The sequence below is a fragment of the Schistocerca piceifrons genome, chromosome 2 (assembly GCF_021461385.2).
Source record: "Schistocerca piceifrons isolate TAMUIC-IGC-003096 chromosome 2, iqSchPice1.1, whole genome shotgun sequence".
Lineage (NCBI taxonomy): Eukaryota > Metazoa > Arthropoda > Insecta > Orthoptera > Acrididae > Schistocerca > Schistocerca piceifrons.
Window position 1 is genome coordinate 445,919,706 of NC_060139.1, and position 22,020 is coordinate 445,941,725.

Below are 22,020 nucleotides of genomic sequence, written 5' to 3' on the forward strand. Positions count from 1 at the left end.
TCAGACTAATTTGTCCAGTGACTGGACGATAGTGGTACCAAAATAAAAGACAATACAGTGCAGGAAAGTAACTCAGTAAAATGAAGTTTCTGGGAACAGATGGGATACTTGTTAAACTTCTACGGAAACAGTAACAAATAATTTTTAATTATCACCTTGAAAATAGTAAAGTTACATAATGAAACAATGGAGAATACAAATTGAAATGTAACAATATTATGAGAAGGATAGTTGCTACACCCCCACATGAACCATGGGCCTTGCCATCGGTGGGGAGGCTTGCGTGCCTCAGCAATACAGACAGCCATACCGTAGGTGCAACCACAACAGAGGGGTATCTGTTAGGAGGCCAGACAAACATGTAGTTCCTGAAGAGCGGAAGCAGCCTTTTCAGTAGTTGTAGGGGCATGATTGACGGATATGGCCTGGTAACACTAACCAAAACAGCCTTGCTGTTATGGTACTGCGAACGGCTGAAAGCATGGGGAAACTACAGCAGTAATTTTTCCCGAGGCCATGTAGCTTTACAGTGAGGCTAAATGATGACTGCATCCTCTTGGGTAAAATATTCCAGAGGTAAAATAATCCCCCAGTCGGATCTCCGGGCAGGGATTACTCAGCAGGGTGTAATTATCAGGAGGAAGAAAACTGGCGTTCTACGGATCAGAGCATGGAATGTTGTATCCCTTAATCAGACAGGTAGGTTAGAACATTTAAAAAGGAAAATGGATAGGTTACAGTTAGATATAGTGGGAATTAGTGAAGTGCGGTAGCAGGAGGGACAAGACTTTTGGTCAGGTGACTACAGGGTTATAAATACAAAATCAAACAGGGGTAATGCAGGATTAGGTTTAATAATGAATAAAAAATTGGAGCACGTGTAACCTACTACAAATAGTATAGTGAATGCATTATTGTGGCCAAGATACACACATAGCCCATGCCTACCACAGTAGTACAAGTTTGTATGCCAACTAGCTCTGCAGATGAGGAAGAGATTGATGAAATGTATGATGAGATAAAAGAAATTACTCAGATAGTGAAGGGAGATGAAAATTTAATAGCCATGGGTGAACAGAATTCAATAGTAGGAAAAGGAAGAGAAGGAAGCGTAGTAGGTGAACATGGATTGGGGCTAAGAAATAAGAGGAAGCCGCCTGGTAGAATTTTGCACAGAGCATAACTTAATCATAGCTAACACTTGATTCAAGAACCATGAAAGAAGGTTGTATACATGGAAGGGGCCTGGAGATACTGGAAAGTTTCAGACAGTTTATATAATGGTAAGATGGAGATTCAGGAATTAAGTTATAAATTGTAAGACAGTTCCAGGGGCAGATGTGCACTCTGACCACAGTCTATTGGTTATGAACCGTAGATTAAAACTGAAGAAATTGCAAAAAGGTGGTAAATTGAGGAGATGGGATTTGGATAAACTGACAGAATCAGAGGTTGTAGATAGTTTCAGAGAGAGCACTAGGGAACGATTGACAAGAATGGGGGAAAGAAATACAGTAGATGAAGAACGGGTAGCTTTGAGAGATGAAATAGTAAAGGCAGCAGAGGATCAAGTAGGTAAAAAGACGAGGGCTAGTAGAAATCCTTGGGTAACAGAAGAAATACTGAATTTAGTTGATGAAAGGAGAAAATATAAAAATGAAGTAAGTGAAGCAGGCAAAAAGGAATACAAATGTCTCAAAAATGAGTTCGACATGAAGTGCAAAATGTCTAAGCAGGGATGGCTAGAGGACAAATGTAAGGATGTAGAGGCTTGTCTCACCAAGGGTAAGATAGATACTGCCTACAGGAAAATTAAAGAGACCTTTGGAGAAAAGAGAAACACTTGTATGAATACCAAGAGGTCAGATAGAAACCCAATTCTAATCAAAGAAGGGAAAGCAGAAAGGTGGAAGGAGTATATAGAGGGTCTATACAAGGGCAGTGTACTTGAGGACAATATTATGGAAATGGAAGAGGATGTACATGAAGATGAAATGGGAGATATGATACTGCGTGAGAAGTTTGACAGAGCACTGAAAGGTATAAGTTGAAACAAGACACCAGGAGCAGACAACATTCCATTAGAACTAGTGATAGCCTTTGGAGAGCCAGCCCTGACAAAACTCTACCATCTGGTGAGCAAGATGAGACAGGCAAAATACCCTCAGACTTCAAGAAGAATATAATAAGTCCAATCCCAAAGAAAACAGGTGTTGACAGATGTGAACTTTACTGAACTATTAATTTAAGAAGTCATGGCTGCAAAATACTACCAAGAATTCTTTACAAATGAATAGAAAAACTGGTAGAAGCCGACCTCGGGGAAACTCAGTTTGGATTTCGTAGAAATGTTGGAACATGTGAGGCAATACTGACTGCACGACTTATCTTAGAAGATAGATTAAGGAAAGGCAAACCTAAGTTTCTAGCCTTTGTAGACTTAGAGAAAGCTTTTGACAATGTTGACTGGCATACTCTTTTTCAAATTCTGAAGGTGGCAGGGGTAAAATACAGTGAGCGAAAGGCTATTTACAATTTGTACAGGAAACAGATTGCAGTTATAAGAGTTGAGGGGCATGTAAGGGAAGTGGTGGTTGGGAAGGGAGTGAGACAGGGTTGTAGCCTATCCCTGATGTTATTCAATTTGTATATTGAGCAAGCAGTAAAGGAAACAAAAGAAAAATTCGGAGTAGGAATTAAAATCCATGGGAAGAAATAAAAACTTTGAGGTTCACCGATGACATTGTAATTGTGTCAGAGACAGCAAAGGACTTGGAAGAGCAGTTGAACAGAATGGGCAGTGTCTTGAAAGGAGGATATAAGATGAACATCAACAAAAGCAAAACAAGGATAATGGAATGTAGTCAAATTAAGTCGGGTGATGCTGCGGGAAGTAGATTAGGAAATGAGACACTTAAAGTAGTATACGAGTTTTGCTATTTGGGGAGCAAAGTAACAGATGATGGTCGAAATAGAGAGGATGTAAAGTGTAGACTGGCAATGAAAAGAAAAACGTTTCTGAAGAAGAGAAATTTGTTAACATCGAGTATAGATCGAAGGGTCAGGAAGTCATTTCTGAAAGTATGTGTGTGGAGTGTAGCCATGTATGGAAGGGAAACATGAACAATAAATAGTTTAGACAAGAAGAGAATAGAAGCTTTTGAAATGTGGTGCTACAGAAGAATGCTAAAGATTAGATGGCTAGATCACATAACTAATGAGGAGGTATTGAATAGAATTGGGGAGAAGAGAAATTTGTGGCACAACTTGACTAGAAGAAGGGATCGGTTGGTAGGACATGTTCTGAGGCATCAAGGGATCACCAATTTAGTATTGAAGGACAGCTTGGAGGGTAAAAATCATACGGGGAGACCAAGAGATGAATACACTAAGAAGATTCGGAAGGACGTAGGTTGCAGTAGGTACTGGGAGATGATAAAGCTTGCACAGGATAGAGTAGCATGGAGAGCTGCATCAAACCAGTCTCTGGACTGAAGACCAAAAAGCCAACAACAACAACAACAACAACAACAACAGTTGCTGCTTACCATACAGCAGAGACACTGAGGCGCAGATAGGCACAATAAAAAGACTGTCACTAAGTGAGCTTCTGGCCAACAAGACTGTTGGCCAAAAGCTGACTAGCCAACAGACTTTTTGTTGTGCCTATCTGTGACTCAGCATCTCTGCTGCACGGTGAGTAGCAATTATCCTTTTCATAATAGGCATAGAGTTCACATCAATTCAGGCAGGCTTGGAAAAAAAATCTTACCTCCATAGTCTTGGATGTTATTGAATTTAGCATATGTCAAAATGAAGGACTAAGTGAGGAACACGTATTTTTTGGTTTTCTCAAAAAAAATTTTCAGTTCCAAGATACAGCCCTCCAAAGATGACACTGCGCATACCATTTTGAAGAGCATATTTTGGAAAAAAATTTAAAATGCTTTATCTCTGGAAAAGTTCTAGATATTTTGTTGACTCTTTTTTTATTTGGAATATAATTGTTTTATGATTACAAAGAAATCCTTCATTTGGGCTTATCTGTCAAAGTTCTACATCTACATGTTTACTCTGCAATTCACACTTAAGTGTCTGGCTGAGGGTTCATCGAACCATTTTCATACTACTTTTCTACCTTTCCACTCTCGAATGCCGTGTGGGAAAAAGGAACAGCTAAATCTTTCCATTCAAGCTCTGATTTCTCTTATTTTATTATGATGATCATTTCTCCCTACGTGTGTGGGTGTCAACAAAATATTTACGCATTCATAAGAGAAAGTGGGTGGTTGAAATTTCGTAAATAGATCTCACCACAAAGAAAACTGCCTTTGTTTTAGTGACTGCCACCCCAACTCGTGTATCATATCAGTGACACTCTCATCCCTATTGCGCGATAACATGAAATGAGCTGCCCTTCTTTGCACTTTTTCGATGTTCTCCACCAATCCTACCTGGTAAAGATCCCACACCGCGCAGAAATATTCCAGGAGAGGATGGACAAGAGTAATGTAGGCTGCCTTTTCAGTGGGTTTGTTGCAACTTCTAAGTATTCTGCCAACAAAGCGCAATCTTCGTTTCGCCTTCCCCATGATATTACCTATGTGGTATTTCCAATTTAAGTTGCTCGTAATTGTAATTCCTAGGTATTTAGTCGAATTGACAGCCCTTTGATCTGTGCGATTTATCGCATACCCAAAATTTATCGGAGTTCTTTTAGTACCTATTTGTATGACCTCACACTACTCTTTGTTTGGTGCTAATTGCCACTTTTCGCACCATACAGAAATTCTCTCTAGATCATTTTTTAATTGGAATTGATCGTCTGATGATTTTACTAGACAGTAGATTACAGCGTCACCTGCAAAGAATCTAAGGGGGCTGCTCAGATTATCACCTAGATCATTTATATAAATCAGGAACAGCAGAGGGCCTATGACACTACCTTGCAGAACGCCAGATATCACTTCTGTTCTACTCAATGATTTACCATCTACCACTACGAACTGTGACCCCTCTGAGAGGAAATCATGAATCCAGTCACACAACTGAGACAATACCCCATTGCACGCAATTTGATTAACAGTCGCTTGTGAGGAACGGTATCAAAAGCCTTCTGGAAATCTAGGAATATGGAATTGATCTGACATCCCTTGTCGACAGCACTCACTACTTCATGGGACTAAAGAGCTAGCTGTGTTGCACAAGAACGATATTTTCTGAATCTGTGTTGATTATGTATCAATAAGTCATTTTCTTCAAGGTGATTTATAATGTTTGAGTACAGTATATGCTCTAGAATCCTACTGCAAATCGAGGTCAGCGATATGGGTCTGTGATTCAATGGGTTACTCCTACTTCCCTTCCCGAATATTAGTATGACCTGTGCTACTTTCCAGTCTTTCGGAACAGACCTTTCACCAAGTGAGCGGTTGTATATGATTGCTAAGACAGGCACTCGTGTCGTACTCAGAGAGGAACCAAATTTGTATATCATTTGGATTGGAAGACTTGCCTTTCTTAAGTGATTTGAGTTGTTTCACAACACCTAAGATATCTACGTCTTTGTCACATGCTAACAGCTGTTCTAGTTTCGAATTCTGGAATATTTACTTCTTCTTTTGTGAAGGAATTACGGAAAACTGTATTTAGTAAGTCTGCTTTAGTGGCACCATTATCGGTAACATTTCCATCACTATCGCGCAGTGACGGTATTGACTGTTTTTTACCACTGGTATACTTACATACGACCAGAATCTCTTTGGGTTTTCTACCATATTTTGAGACAATATTTCACTGTGGAAACTATTAAAAGCATCTCGCACTGACGTCCGAACTAAGTTTCGATCTTCCATGAAACGTAGCCAGTATTGGGGATTTTGCATTCTTCTGAATCTGGCATGCTTTTTTCGTTGCTTCTACAACATTGTTCTGATGTATTTTGTGTACCATGGTGGATCAGTCCCATCTCTTATTAATTTTTGTGGTATGAATCTATCTATTGCTGTCAATACTGTATCTTTGTTTTTGAGCCATATCTGGTCCACACTTACATAATTAGCTTGGAAGGAATGGAGACACACTGTTAGGAAAGCATCAAGTGAATTTTTATCTGCTGTTTTAAAGAGATCTATTTTGCATTTATTTTTAGTGGTTTTGGTTGATATGGTTTTGAGCCTCACTACAATGACCTTGTGTTCACTAATCCCTGTATCCGACATGACACTCTCTATTAGATCAGGATTATTTGTGGCAAAGAGGTCAAGTGTGTTTTCGCAACCATTTACAATTTGTGTGGGCTCATGAACTAATTGTTCGAAGTAATTCTCAGAGAAAGCATTTAGTACAATTTCAGAAGATGTTTTCTGTCTACCACTGGCTTTGAACATGTATTTTCGCCAACAAATCGAGGGTATATTGAAGTCTCCACCAATTATAACTGTATGAGTGGGGTACTTATTTGTGATGAGATTCAAGTTTTCTTTGAAGCATTCAGCTATTATATCATCTGAGTCGGGGGGGGGGGGGGGGGGGGGGCGGGGTGGGGCGGGGGGGTGGGGGGGAGTGGTCAGTAGAAGGAGCCAATTATTATTTTGGTACAGCTGTTGAGTATAACCTCTACCCACAGTAATTTGCAGGAACTATCTATTTCAACTTCACTACAAGATAAGCTACTACCAACAGATGCAAACACACCACCAATTACTTTATTTAATCCATCCTTTCTGAAAACGGTTTGCGCCTCTGTAAAAATTTCAGCAGAATTTATCTCCGGCTTTAGCCAACTTTCTGTTCCTATAACGATTTCAGCTTCAGTGCTTTCTACCAGTGCTTGGAGCTCTGGTACTTTTCCAACATAGCTACAACAATTTACAGCTACAATACCGACTGTTGCTTGGTCGATTCTCATCGTTTCTTTGTCCTGTACCCTTTGAGACTGGAGCCCTTTTTGATCTTTCCCAAGACTGTCTAACCTAAAAAACCACCCAGCCCACGCCACACACCCCTGCTACCCATGTAGCCACCTCCATGTAGTGGACACCTGACCTATTTAGCGGAACCCGAAACCCCACCACCCTATGGCACAAGTCAAGGAGTCTGCAGCCTACACGGTCGCAGAACAGTCAGAGCCTCTGATTCAGACCCTCCACTCGGCTCTGTACCAAAGGTCCGCAATTGGTCCTGTTGACAATGCTGCAGATGGTGAGCTCTGCCTTCATTTCGCTTCTTTTCCTACAGCTTTTACTATAGCGTTCTGAACTTTTTTTATAATTTGTGGAAAATTTTTTATTTTTTTTTCAAAAATACCAATCTATAAAATTTTCTGTTTGTTAGTACCATACAGTTCCACATTCCCTGAAAAGGAGAGCCTCCACTTTTATGTTGAGCACGTTTTATAAACGTTTGAAATTATTGCCATACATAACACCTGTTTTCTTACACACAATTTCACACAACAGGCTCATAAAAATGAAAACCTAGCCTTATTTAACATAATTTTAGTTTTGAAAGATGAGTAAGAGACTTTTTTTCAAGCATTTTGAATGGTTCCAAAATGTATGTGAAAAATCCAAAGACTTAAAGGTTTCAATTTATACAACTTCTGTGTACTATGTTTTGTACTGAAATTAGCCAATCAATGAATGTTCCACCGCTTCAGTACCTTTCTTTGATATAGAGTGATGCCTTCCTGTTGAATCAATAGGAACTAGAGCACTTGTGAACACGAAGAGAGCACTGATGGCGTTGTTGCTGTCCTTCAGCTGGAAACCTATATCCAGCAGCTGGTTCATGTGGCTGCATAATGTTCACTACAATTTCGTTTAACTCATAACTGGTGTCTATAATCTCTGCAAATCCCCCAGTTACATTCATACACACACACCCCAAACATCCCCCTATTCAGGTTGTGAATCTGATTATCATCCTGTTGTTTCTGAGGTGTCAGCCGAACAAATGGAATTTCTTCTTTCTTGTTTTTTAAAGTCCATGCACTATGAATTGTCCAATCACTTTGAGTCCAGAAATGTGTCTTCTGAGTTCCTTTCACAGGAGTAGTTTGTTTGGACTATCCTTCTTTTATCTGCTCATGAAATTTTTTGATTTCCTCTTTGGACAAAAGAATGAGGGCTGTGGATGTGTAAGATTTCACGACTCTCATAAAATCATCAGCATTCTGAATTACAGCTGTATTTGGTCTCAAAAGATTATGTTTTTTAGCACGGTGCTTCAGCAGACCATCTACACCATCACAAGGCCCCTTCCCATGACCAATAGCACTGTATACCCAGTCAGTTGGCACAAGTGACATACTCAATTCAAACAGCTGGTAATGATTTTTAAAGTGACAAGGAACACCATCAGAAATAATGATGATCTTCTCTGCCCCTGTTTGCAATTGAAGAATTTTCCACATTGCTAACAAAGCATGTGCTGAGTCATGTTCAATTACAACTGCAACACCTGTGGACTTGTTTTGAAAATATGTCACTCCTGTAAAAATTGAAACCTGGTCATTACTCCAATGATACCCTTGTATTTGTAGAAGAAATACAGACCAGTTCTCAGCAAAATCATAGCGAAACACTAAACATAGTTCTTCGTCCTATACACACCCTTTCACTTCTGCAATATGGTGTTGTTGCAATTTCTTCAGATGCTGGTGTGTTACTGCTTTCACTGACCATTTATCGAGTTCATCAATGAAACTGTCAAAGGCAACAGTTTTCTTAATTAGTTCATTTTCCTCCCATGTCGCTTATGTAATTTCTGCGGAGTTATATGCTACGCCTTCCAGTCCAAGTGTCTCTAAAGACAGTCCTCGCTTTCCAGGACAGTCACCACATTTTTGAAACAAACAAGTCTCTCACTTTACGTCACAGACTACTAATGACTTCACATGCCCAACCAAGGTGTCATATGCCATGTGCCCCAGTAAGTTCTTCAAAATTACCACACAAAGTTCAAAATTTGCACAGTACACTTATAAACAGACATCTCTAGGTGGGTGTGGAACTACCCACTTAGGCCGTAGTGAATAAAATATTGATCTTCCAATATGTGAAGTTGGATAGCTGCTCTCGTAAATTGCAAAAGTTTCTTTAATACTGCGAATCATGTACCTCTTCACTTTCACAACTTTTTGACCTTCAACTGTTACAGTTATAGGGTCTTTTTTGTTGGCACTCTGGCGAGATCAGTCCCATTTATCTTCCAGATAAAATGACTGTACTATTTGAACTTGAGCTGCTTCTACAGGATGACCATAGTAGGGATCTGGTCTTCCAAAGACTCATTTTACAGCCCTCACATTTCTTGATTTGTCTACCATGTTCTTTGATACTGATGGAACATGGTTAAAAAAAAAAAAATTTTTTTAATATCTCTGGAATAATAGTTAAAAATTTCACCTTTTAACTGTAGGATGCACAATATTCAACAGCTGAATTGATATTTGTGAAAAATTCCTGGCAAGAGGTTCCAGAGTGCTTTGATTCATTTTCTTCTGAAGATGGAATGTCTACTTTGAAGAGTGTGGCCAGTTTTGCTGTAGTGTATTCATCCATAGCTTTAGTAATTTCTCTGCACTTTCTTGATGCATAGAGCTTATGACTCAACTTCACTGACCACAGTTTCTTACAGGAGTAGCAGCTACCTCTGTAGTTGACTGATTCGGAGTATTTAATTCTTCCTCTACTGATGCAAAATCTGCATCATCTGCACCATGGGAGGCTTCAACTTGTTCAGGTACTATCATTGTTGTAATTCTGTCAAAACATTTAAAAACACAAAATGTCATCACTGGTCTTATACACACATCAAAAAAAGTTTTGCATTACCTCAGTTCCGAGAGTTCCAGAACCTGTATAAAATATTGGAATAGAGATCACCATAAACATCATTTCCACTCTTTTTATTGCTCATGAAAACCACACATTGCATGTTGTACCACCATACACTGAGACATTCAGAGGTGGTGGCCCAGACTGCTGTACACGCCAGTACCTCTAATGCTCAGTAGCACGTCGTCTTAGCATTGATGCATGCCTGTATTCGTCGTGGCATACTATCCACAAATTCATCAAGTCACTGTTGGTCCATATTGTCCCACTCCTACACAGAAATTCGGCATAGATCCCTCAGAGTGGTTGGTGGGTTACATCCTCCATAAACAGCCATTTTCAAACTATTCCAGACATGTTCGATAGGGTTCGTGCCTGGAGAACATACTGGCCACTCTAGGTGAGCAATGTCATTATCCTGAAGGAAGTCATTCACAAGATGTGCATGATGGGGGCATGAATTGTTGTCCATGAAGACGAATGCCTCGCCAATATACTGCCAATATGGTTGCACTATCGATAGGAGGATGGGATCCACGTACTGTACAGCCGTTACGGCGCCTTCCTTGGCCACCAGTGGCGTACTTCAACCCCACATAATGCTACCCCAAAATAGTAGGGAACCTCCACCGTGGACAGTGTGTCTATGAGACATTCAGCCTGATCTGGTTGCCTCCAAACACGTCTCCGACGATTGTCTGGTTGAAGGCATATTCAACACTCATCAACAGCTGAATTGATATTTGTGAAAAATTCCTGGCAAGAGGTGCCAGAGTGCTTTGATTCATTTTCTTCTGAAGATGGAATGTGATGCCAATCCTGAGCAATCCATTCGGCATGTTGTTGGACCCATCTGTACCACGCTGTTTGGTGTCGTGGTTGCAAAGATGGACCTCACCATGGGCATTGGGAATGAAGCTGCACATCATGCAACCTATTGCCCACAGTTTGAGTCATAACATAACGTCCTGTGGCTGCACAAAACACATTATTCAACATTATGGCGTTGCTGTCAGGGTTCCTCCGAGCCATAATCCATAGGTAGCAGTCATCCACCGCAGTAGTAGACCTTGGAGGGCCTGAGCAATGCATGTCATCGACAGTTCCTGTCTCTCTGTATCTCCTCCATGTCTGAACAACATCCTTTTGGTTCACTCTGAGATGCCTGGACACTTTCTTTGTTGAGAGCCATTCCTGGCACAAAGTAACAATGAGCATGTGATCGAACCGTGGTATCAACTGTCTAGGCATGGTTGAACTACAGACAACACGAGCCATGTACCCCCTTCCTGGTGGAATGACTGGAACTGATTGGCTGTCAGACCCTTTCTGTCTAAGAGGCACTGCTCATACATGGTTGTTTACATCTTTGGGTGGGTTTAGTGACATCTCTGAAAAGTCAAAAGGACTGTGTCTGTGACACAATATCCACAGTCAACATCTATCTTCAGGAGTTCTGGGAACTGGGATGAGGCAAAACTTTTTTGACGTGTGTATATAACTCTTTTATGGATATGCAAATAGTCAGCAAACTTCACTCTCCTGTGGCCCCAGTCAGAAGACATTTCAAACAGTCCTTTTCACAGAACACACTGCAATTGTGTCAACACAGAACTCGCTCAATGGTCTCAGATGTCTTAGAAGCTTCTTCAGTAAACAAATTAGCACTCAACAAATACAATTCAGAAACCTGCAATAAACAACCCGATAAAGAAACTGACAAGAAACTACAAAAATTGTAAGAAATATGTGCAACAATGAAAGTGAAAAGAAATAATTGCGACAAAGAAAGTGATGAGAAATAACTGCAACAAAGACAATAAAATAAACATTGCAGCAAAGAAATTAGTAAGAAAGAACTACAGTAAAAACATACATTACCTTTGAAAGTTGAAAAATAAGATTTTTTAAAATAAAACCTGTCCAACTTAGAAGTGGAAACTCTTCTTTACATAGAAAACAGAGAAAAAAATCTAACTTTTCCCGATTAGCATTTTTTTTTTTTTAAAAAAAAGTTTTTTCTGTAAATTATAAAAAAATTCAAAAGGCGACAGTAAAAGAACTTTGACAGATATATCCAAATGGAGGATACCATTGTAATCATAAAGCAATTATCTTTGAAATAGAAGGACTGTAACAAAATATCTCAAATTGTTCCAGAGATACAGCATTTTAAAAAAAAATTCTGAAATTTGCATCTTCAAAATGGAGTTCGTAGTGTCATCTTTGGAGGCCTGTACGTCAGGGCAGGAATTTTTTTGGAAAAACAAAATAATACATGTTTCTTTCTTACTCCTGAATTTTAACATACGCTAAATTCAATAATATCTGAGACTATGAAGGTAAGCCCCCCCCCCCCCCTTGCCTGCAGTGATACAGATTATGATAATAAAGTTACATAATTTTTGTTTGTTTGTTTGTTTGTAAACACATGTCCGCAGTTCTGGTACACAATGATATTCCTGCACTCCAGTACTGCAGCACACCACTAGAGGAGGCAAAATGAGGAGGCACAGTCAGTTTATGAAGAGGAATTTGTACAGAAATTCATTTTGAGCAACAACAGAAACATTGCACTCATGCCAGGCTAATCCACAGGACTCCTTCAGCTACCTGGGTTGGTCTGGCAAATATCAAGGACATCAATTTGTTGTAGAATTTTGGAACTGTGATAATATGACATGATTACTTTGGAAATAAAAATAAACAATGTTCAATCATAAACAAGGACTTCACAAACATCAATCCTTGCTTGATAGTTTTGTTTGTGGATCTACAGTGCTGTAAATAGTGCAACCCAAAGTTAATGTCAGGTATCTTGGTTTCCAGAAGGCTTTCAACATGGTTCCACATTACAACTTAATGAAACTGATAATATAATATAATGCAGGGCAGACCTCAACAAGGAAGTATATAAAACCAATCATATTCATGAAACATCAAATCACCTGTTACTTAAGTTCAATGTAGAAACAAAAAGCAACTTGCCTTTTGGACATACAAAAAGTATGTGCTACAGGAAAGTATCATAGTAATAAAAGAATAAATCCTAGGGCCAACAGGGGTCCACATGTGGCTAATATAATGAAACCTACATACAATAGTCCTTCGGAAACTAGTTAAATGTCAGGAGACATGTTATGTTCATTTACATAAACAAATTTATATAGTAAGCAAAAAATGTTTTTAGATATATTTTTCCCACATGGAATGTTTCCCTCTATTATATTCAATTTATATAGTAAGATAGATACATTAAGGAAAACTATGAAAGTGCCAAACATAGGAGAAAAAAAGAAAAATTAAAGTTGTTATGTCATCTATGCACCAACCATGTTTGAAACCATCAACTCCATCGGCAGCAAATTGTAAAATTCCATATGAACTTCACATGTGTCTCCAACGACCCAAAGGTAATCTGTCGGTGAAAAAAAAAAAGTTGAGTACTTGGCATTACTAATAACATTGCACAATAAATTGATTACAGCAACTTAGCACACTATCAAACTTACTTCTTAATGCACAAATTTAAAAAAGCAAACAAACTGAACCTGCAAAGATTTCAATATATGAAGTTTTCACTAACAAATAAGAAAAAAAAAAGTCAAGCTGAAGAAAAGGTTGTACCCAATAACAGTACAAAATGCACCTGTTCCAACATGGCACAAAAACTTTTAGCTTTTGCAATTAACTATTCATAGAAAGTTAGGAGCAGGGGGGAGACATAAGGTAGACAGGATGCAGAAATGAATGAAATTTTATGTTATTGGAGTATTAATAGGAATTATATTGTATCAAAAAGTATTAGTTTTAATAAGTAGATATTCCTGAATTAAGTAAAAAGGCATTGCATAAAAAAGTTCCCTCTCAATTTCCCCAAAAGATGTCTAACAATGTCTTCCCAGTTTTCAATACAAGTACACCCATGTAGATGACTTTTTCCAATATTAATTTTAAAAACTTTTGTATCAACCACTTAGTCTTGTTATTGGTATCATGCTCTGTCTTTTTCATTGAGAAAAAAAAAACAAGATATCCTGATAACTTGTTTTTCTATACTGAAAAATATTCACTCTAAGTCACGATCGCCATAACATTGTGTAACTCCTTTAGCTATTGGAAACACATAGAAAAATAGTTTCTTTATACAATCTATATCTGAAGCATACCACAGATTTAACTGATCTAAGACACTTCATTTAATCCAGTATGTGGATTGTCTAATTCAGACTGGGATATTATTATTTATTTAATCGATTATCTCCCTTCAGGAGAGTGATTGAACTTGAATTTACAATTTTATTTTTGGATGATTTCCCTCTTCCTCTTCCAGGAACTCTTCAACCTCTCGGAATGTTGTCTCTTCCATTCGTCTGTCCACTTTTTACCAGGTTGTTGCATTGTTCTTATTCGAACTTCACATTCATGATTTTACTTTGGCACTCATTGCGGTCTTCAAGATTTTCTATGTTGCTCTGTTACATGACCCTCTGGACCTCCTTTAGCCACTCCGTGCTGCACATTTACTCTTTGTTATGATGTTGAGTAGTTTCTTTGCCATTCTGGTGTTCTTCATTCTGCAGATGTGGTATGTGTAGAACTTTGCTCGTCATTTCCGGATTTCTTCGGTTATTGTGTTGGTCTTTTGATCGAGTTCATTCTGAGGTCTCTTCATCCAAATGTCATTTTTGTTGATTGCTTTGTAAATTTTCCTAAGAATTTTTCATTCCTGTTTTTCTATTACGCTTATTTTGGAGTGACTACCAATTACCATTGTTTCAGCTGTGTACGTTCCTTCTGGAAGAATCACAGTTTTGTAATGTCACAGTTTTGTAATGTCTCAGTTTTGCATCTGTCGAAATGCATTTCTTGTTGTAGTATGCCCATGTTAATTTATACGCCTTTTGCAGCTTGCTGATCCTTTGTTCATTGGCGATTCTGTTTAGTCCTGGTAACTGTATAGTTCTGCCAAGATATTTGAAGTGGTTGACTTGGGTGATGTTACTGTGTTTCGAGATTGGTGGGGACTTACTTTCTGGCGATCTTTCCATCTACTCTTTTTTTTCGTACAAAATATGCAATCCAGTTTTCTGTGCAATTTCATGTAGTTTTTCAACTGTGTGAATCACTTCTGTCCTGTTGTTTGTGATAGTTTAAATATTGTCCGTGAAGGCAAGGCATTTTACTTTATTTTACTTTAGTACGGTTTTCTTTTCTGATACCAATTTGAACACCTTTTACATGAGGTTCTCATTCTCTGATGATCTTTTCTAGAACAATATCGAAAAGAATCAGGGATAGTCTGTCCCCCTGTGCTGTACTCCTGTTCTAATTTCAAAAGGTTCCGATATCTCACCCATGAATTTCACTTTGAAAGTTGTTCTTGTAAGTGTCTGTTCTACGATTTTTCCAGGGATTTTGGTCGATTCTGAATTCTTCCATGGTCTTAAAGAGGGTTTCGCAGCCTATTGAGTCATAAGCTTTCCTGTAATTGATGAATGTAATTACTGTTGTTCTGCATTTTCCCATTTGTGGTACCGTCTTTAGGCTCCAGATCTGTACCATACATGATCACCCTTTTCTGAATTCGGCCTGGTATTCACCAAGTAGTGGATTTGCCAGGGGCTCTATTCTGTTTAGGAATGCTTTGGAGAGGATTTTGTATGCCACTGGGAGCAGAGAGATTCCTCTGTTATAGTTGATGTCTGTCTTGTCACCCTTTCTATGTAACGGGTGGATCAGAGGGCATTTACAGACTTCTGGTATTTCCTCTGTCTCCCATATGTCTGAGATTAGGTGATGAAGTTTCTGTGCCAGTGTACGATCATTCCGTTTCGAGAGTTCTGAGATAATCTCATCTTCTCCTGGTGCTTTGTAGTTCTTGAGCTGCTTGATTATCACTGTAATTTCTGTGAGATCTGGGGCTTTTGAGTCCAAGTGTGTTAATACCAGGGGTGTGAAGTCAAGCTTATCCTGTGGTGGTTCACAGTTAAGAATGGAGTAGAAATATTGGGTTAATATTTTGCAGTTTTTTTTTGAGTTGGTTTGCAATGATTCATTGGTTCTTTTGAAGCACAGACTGGGTGCTTGGTATCCCTATAGGTTTTATCTAAATGTTTTGTAGAATTTCTTGTATTATTTTTGTTGAAATCCTGTTGAATTTCATGGAGTCTGTTGTTGTCACAGCCTCAATTTTCTTTCTGAATCACCTTTGCAGTCTGTTTTCGAGTTCTAAGAAAGTTGTCCCAGTTTCTCTCAGTTCTGTGGCTGTTGAATTTTTTCCAGGCTGTTACTCAGTTGTCTACTGGCTGACTGCAGACTGTGTTCCACCAGCAGTGTTTTCTGGTGCGAAGGGGCAGTCCTAGTTTCACGGCTTCCTGAATTTTCCTTCTTAGTTTCTTCCAGCCTGTCAATTTTTCCTGATTAATTTGTTTGATGATTTGTGCTTTGTTGCATTTCAGGTATTCCGGATCTGGCTTCATGTTTTTGGGTGGGCAATTTTTCCTTCTATTGGACTGAAAATTTGTCTTTATTTGTAGGAGATGATGGTCTGATTCAAAAGTGCCTTTGAAAGGTCTTCAGACTGGGATATATTAGTAGTCTTGAGAACTAATGTAGATTGTCAAATCCAGATTGTTCCTTGAGAACAAAAAATTAGCTACTTTCTCTGTTCACTGTTTAAATTGACTACGATAGTACGTTCTGGTGTTCTGTAAGAAACTTGTCAAAATTGTAGTTGCCAATAAGAAGGTTTTTTTTATTATTTTTTTTTGGGCCACATCAGTAACATCATAAGAAAACAACAGCTACCGAACAGATGGATATCACTAACATGGTTTATGTGGCAATACTAAACATGATTTTACACAACTATTATTAGTATGTACAATAATAGTATTTGGACAACAACATTTTTTAGCTATGTATAAATTACTGTTTGAATAAACAGATGAAATTCGAAACTGAAGAGTTTAACAATGAATGTCTACACATGTTGGCACAACACTGCAGTCTCCGGCAGCAGTTCTGATGACGTAACAGACTATCTGTTGAATGGATACATATAAATGATTCAGTGTGCTGAGCTTGTTTCACTTTGAAACAGCTATCCGAGGATTTATAGCTCCCAGCACTAGGAGACTATACGTTAAGCAGAGAAATATGCTTGGACCAAAGCCTTATGTTCATAAAACAAAAAGCATCAAGGATGCAAATACTGGCCATCAAAGCCCGTATTGTATGATATGGGTTCATTCTTCAATTTCTGCAACTAATACTGACAATACAGTAAAAGTCTATACTGAAAATGCCTGTCAGGGCTCTACGTTATATGTGCGATTTTGCTTGATGTGTTAGTCCTGTGTGATTTCATCAGCACTGTTATTATTCTGTTAGTCTTTAAATATTTTATGTTCAATGTAGTGTTAGGAAGTCCATCATAAAAATACTGATGGCTCAAAATGCACACTATTATGAGGATGTGGTGTCATCACTCTTCAAAACTGTGTAAGTTTCTCAGTGAAATAGGTCATTGTTCTTTTCTGACTGTTTACATTCATTGTCATTTGAAAAAGTTATTAAAATCACTATAGAAGCTTGCACATTTCATAACGCTAAGTTACCACGAGGTTAAATCAAGTACATGTTCAAAATCAACATGTGGCCTTTGCATAAATGGTCACAATTTATGTTAACAGGGTTGTATTTATGAACTTTACTCTCACTATTTTGTGCTCACAACAATACTGAGCATTAATTCCTTTATAAGACTGACAATGGAATGGATCTTATTGGTTTCTTTTTATTTCAATCTTTGGCAAAATATGTCTGATGACTTATCCGAAATTTAAATAACACTTTCACAACCAAAATTATTGCATCATTAGTACAATCAGTAGGTACAGTTTAACTCTTACGCAATACGACTATATGAAATCATGTTTCCCTCATAACAGGATATTTTACAGCAATGTTCCAACATTAATATTAGAGATGGTTTTAATTTGACTTTCTTTGGATTCAATTGATTTTTCTCTTTAATTGGTGGTAGTGAAGTTAGTTTGCACAAAGATGTTGAGTTTCTAGAGTACTGAGACCAACTGCTCTTCTTTGGAAGACGCACTGGTTTCAGAGCATTTAAGGGTTCAGAGAAAGTTTTCTCTGTGCACATGATGTAGAGCTAGGATGATGTTGAAGAACTGCTATCAATGACAAACTTCTTTAAAACTGTTTCAAACGATGTGGTGAATGTCAAACACTGCACCATGTTGAAAGCCTTCTCATTCTCACCATTCACTAATCTCCTTGTGACCTTCAGTTCCTGAATTATTCTCTTCTTGACACAAAAATGGCAACACCTGCCTCAAATGGAATGATCACCTAAACAATTTATGTGCTTCAGTACAGATTTGCATGATTCATTGCTTTATGTGCCTTTGATTTGTATGTAAGTCACTACATATAGCATCACCATTGCAATTGTAAGTTCTATATCTAAACATTAGGTATTACAAACACCTTGTAGGCTTGTTACAGGGTGACAATTATTGAACTACATGAAAAAATTGTAAATTAGTTACAAAACATGGCGTGCACACATTTTCTTCAACATGTAAACATCATTACAGATATTCGGATTTAGGTTATGACATGTTCAATATGCTTTATGTGGTGCAGATGAATAGTGCAATACTGCATGATCCGCTGAAGGGTTGGAACATCGATGCTGTCAATGACCTCCTGAATGGCTGTTTTCAGCTCAGCAATGGTTTTGGGGTTACTGCTGTACACCTTTTCTTTAATATAGCCCCACAAAAAGGCATCACATGTGTTCAGACACAGAGAATATGGCAGCCAATCGAGAGCCAGAAAGCAGTCCTCAAAGTGCACCTTCCTGCTTCGATGGGGTTGAGCTACGTCTTGCATGAACCACATCTTGTCGAAATTGGGGTGACTTTGGATAATGGGGATGAAATCATCTTCCAGAACTTTCACGTACTGTTTGGTAGTCACCGTACCATCAAGAAATATTGCACCGATTAGTCCATGACTGGTCATTGAACACCACACAGTCACCCGTTGAGAGTTAAGAGACTTCTCGATCGCAAAATGTGTAATCAAAGTCCCCCATATGTATCAATTTTGCTTATTGATGAACTCATCCAAATGAAAGTGGGCTTCATTGCTAACCAAACCATACTAATTCCTATCATGCCCTGTGGCCAACCCAGCAGTTTGAACATCCTAATGCAAACCATTCAGAAGTTATGACCATTTTATTTCATATAGTTCAATAATTGTCAACCTGTATAAGGGACATACCTTTGAGGCAGAAATACCCAGCTACGATATATTCTGATAATACTGGACAGTTGAATGTTAAAATAGATGCTACATTCTTTCTCTAGTGGTCCATTTATATTCTTCATATTATTCACCTCACATTTCCCCATTATTCTTGTCATTCGTTGGGGTCCATTTCCTTTATGTTGTGACAAGTAACTAATCATATGCTGAAATGAAAGTCTTATGCATTTCGGTAGTCATATCATTGTCAATTTAATCTTTGGCCCCTAAAAGCTTACACACAGTCCCTATCTGTAGAGTATCATTTAACTCCTTTCAAAGATCCAGAAACTTTTTCGAAAACTTGGTCAACATAAGAGTGGAGATATTTTCAAAGGATTGGCTTCACTCTTGATAAGTATATCTGAATTTTGGCAAACTTGAATTTGTTACTCACTCCACCATAAATTTTGCATTTGTTTTCTAAGGAAGATCACCTATCCAGTCTGACTTTGCAGGTTGGGTAGTAGTAATCTCTGGTGGTTTTCTCTTCCATCAGAAGTATGAGCAGCAACAATCATTCAGTTCCAAGAGGCACTAAGGAAATAAACCTCTCACACAGATCTCTCTTTATTTAGGAAAGGCTCATGCAACTTAAATGCAGCAGGTACCTCGTAAGTTGTCCATTAATTACTATTATGCCTCAACAGCCATCCATCCCACCAGCAAATAGTGCACCTTGAAGATAAAAGATTTTTACCATCCTTTTAAGCCAGGCAGTTAAGACACTTTGCTTTCTAAATCACACAACACACCATCATCAAGCCTTGTTATTGCTGAAGCATGTCCAGAGGTTGTGAACCTTGAGTGTAACTTCCACACACTGCCATTGCTGACTTTACCCATGGGGGCAACCGGAAGTTAGCATTTCAGTGTGGAAAGGAAAATAGAATTACAAATACTCCAGACCATACACCCACCAATCATGTGATCACAAAAGAGCTTTGAGACTCCTGGGAATATTAATTACCTTGCAAAGAGGGGAGGGAGGTGAAACAGAAAAATCTGATAAGCAGCCTGCTCTGCGATTTGGAGTATGAATTGTTGGAATGTGCATCCTAATTCACCAGATTTAGTACACTCTGACTTCCATTTATTCTCACACTTGAACAAATTTTGTGGTTTGAAAATGTTTTGAGTCCAAAGAAGAAGTTATGGCAGGTGTAGATTAGTATTTTGAAGACCTTTCAAAATCTCACTGCAGGGATGAATCTCATGAGTGAAAAAATGTTGTGCAAAAGAAGATTCAATTAAAATATTTAAGTTTAAAAAAGTTCATTTTTAACCTATGTAGCACAGTCTTTCACTGCCAGGTCAACAAGTTTCCAATGTGTTCTTATAATTTTTAATATAGACCTGTGTTTTGCAGCTATTACAGGTTACCACCTTTCACAAAGACACTAACAAACTCTTCTTTTAGTTAGGGGGAGTGCTCCAGAGATGCTTTGTTGGTTATTTAAAATTTCTGTTTTGTTAGATAACCTTAGGTATCTATTGGGTGCCACTGCTCCACATTTCTGATGGAATTTGTAATTGACAGTACATCTCATTCCTTGAGAGTGAGTATTTACAACTACTCATTACATGGTCTTTTGTACTGTTGGCTGTTCAGTGCTGGCAATTTTCTTATTACAGTATGCTTCTACATTTTCTTTTTATGGCAGAGTGTTGCCAGTTAGTAGAGTAGGTAGTTCAGAAGAATGCTTCTGAGAGTTGAGGTGGGGAAACAATTCTTCTCAGTCCCTTCCACCTCACAGCACGTAATCTTTTATATTATTGGCTGTCTGAAAAATATCGCCCATCTACTGTAGTAGTTTTCAATGTCAGCCTTATTAGTTTCACTGTTCATCATTTATGGCCTACGTAGTTCTTTTATTTTTATGTACAACAAAGGAGAAAATTCTTGTGAAATGTATGCAGGCATCACATCTCCTTGTAGGCAAGAACTGGCTGAGTGAGCCCAAGTACAAGTAATGACGTAAAAGAAAAATATGAAACATGCGGCATCAGAAAAAATGCATTTCAGTAGGTGCATATATATAGCACCAGTGCTGAAACTTCCTGGCAGATTAAAACTATGTGACGAAGAGGAATTGGAACAAAGAACTTTTGACCATGGAAAGTAAGAAAAGAAGTTACTGGCAGAAGTAAAGCTGTGGAGTAGGTCGTGAGTTGTGCTTGGATAGGTCAGTCAATAAAGCACTTGCCACAAAAGGCATAGGTCCAAGATTCGAACCCCAGTCTTGCACACAGTTTTAATCTGCCAGGAAACTACAAATCAGCACATACTCAAGTTAAAAAGCGAAAATTCATTCTGGGAACACCGGTATTAATAAACTATGTATGCAACAAAAACTAAAATCACATACACAATATTGAAGAATCGGACCGATGTTATTTAGGAAGTATAAGAACACTGAAGAGGTGAGATGATTAAATACTCTTATATTTACATTGCTTGAACAGGGGAAAAATATTAGCAATGTCAGAAGGCTTGCAAGCAAGCAAACAAACAAACAAACAAACAGGTGTTAAGTTTTAAATATTCACAGTCTTTATAGCCATTCTTTCTCATTGCCCAGACACAATTTTTATATGAACACAAACGATACTTGATCAGTATGCCAAAAGATATTCATTAATGATTGGAAAACTGACATTACAAACTTGTCATGAAATTAACTCACCCATTTTAGAACTTGATGATGTACTTTTCCTGTCTAGTGAACCAAAGTGAATTGGTGTAAATAGAAATGGGCCTGAATCCTCTTTCAGTTTTTCTATTTTCTGTGGTCGAAGATGTGGTACTAAATTTTGAAGAGTGAAACTCCTA

The 22,020-nt window shown here is 38.2% G+C and overlaps 1 protein-coding gene across 2 annotated transcripts in view; it reads right to left on the reverse strand.

Annotated features, from left to right (window-relative positions):
* LOC124776749 (protein brunelleschi) overlaps positions 1–22,020 on the reverse strand; it is a 249,179-nt gene that overhangs the window by 91,691 nt on the left and 135,468 nt on the right. For both annotated transcript variants that reach the window (XM_047251873.1, XM_047251874.1), the window contains exons 11-12: positions 21,875–22,017; positions 13,175–13,260 (exon numbers count right to left, since the gene is read on the reverse strand). In XM_047251873.1, the coding sequence (XP_047107829.1) occupies positions 13,175–13,260; positions 21,875–22,017 (229 nt within the window). The remainder of the gene's footprint in view (positions 1–13,174; positions 13,261–21,874; positions 22,018–22,020) is intronic.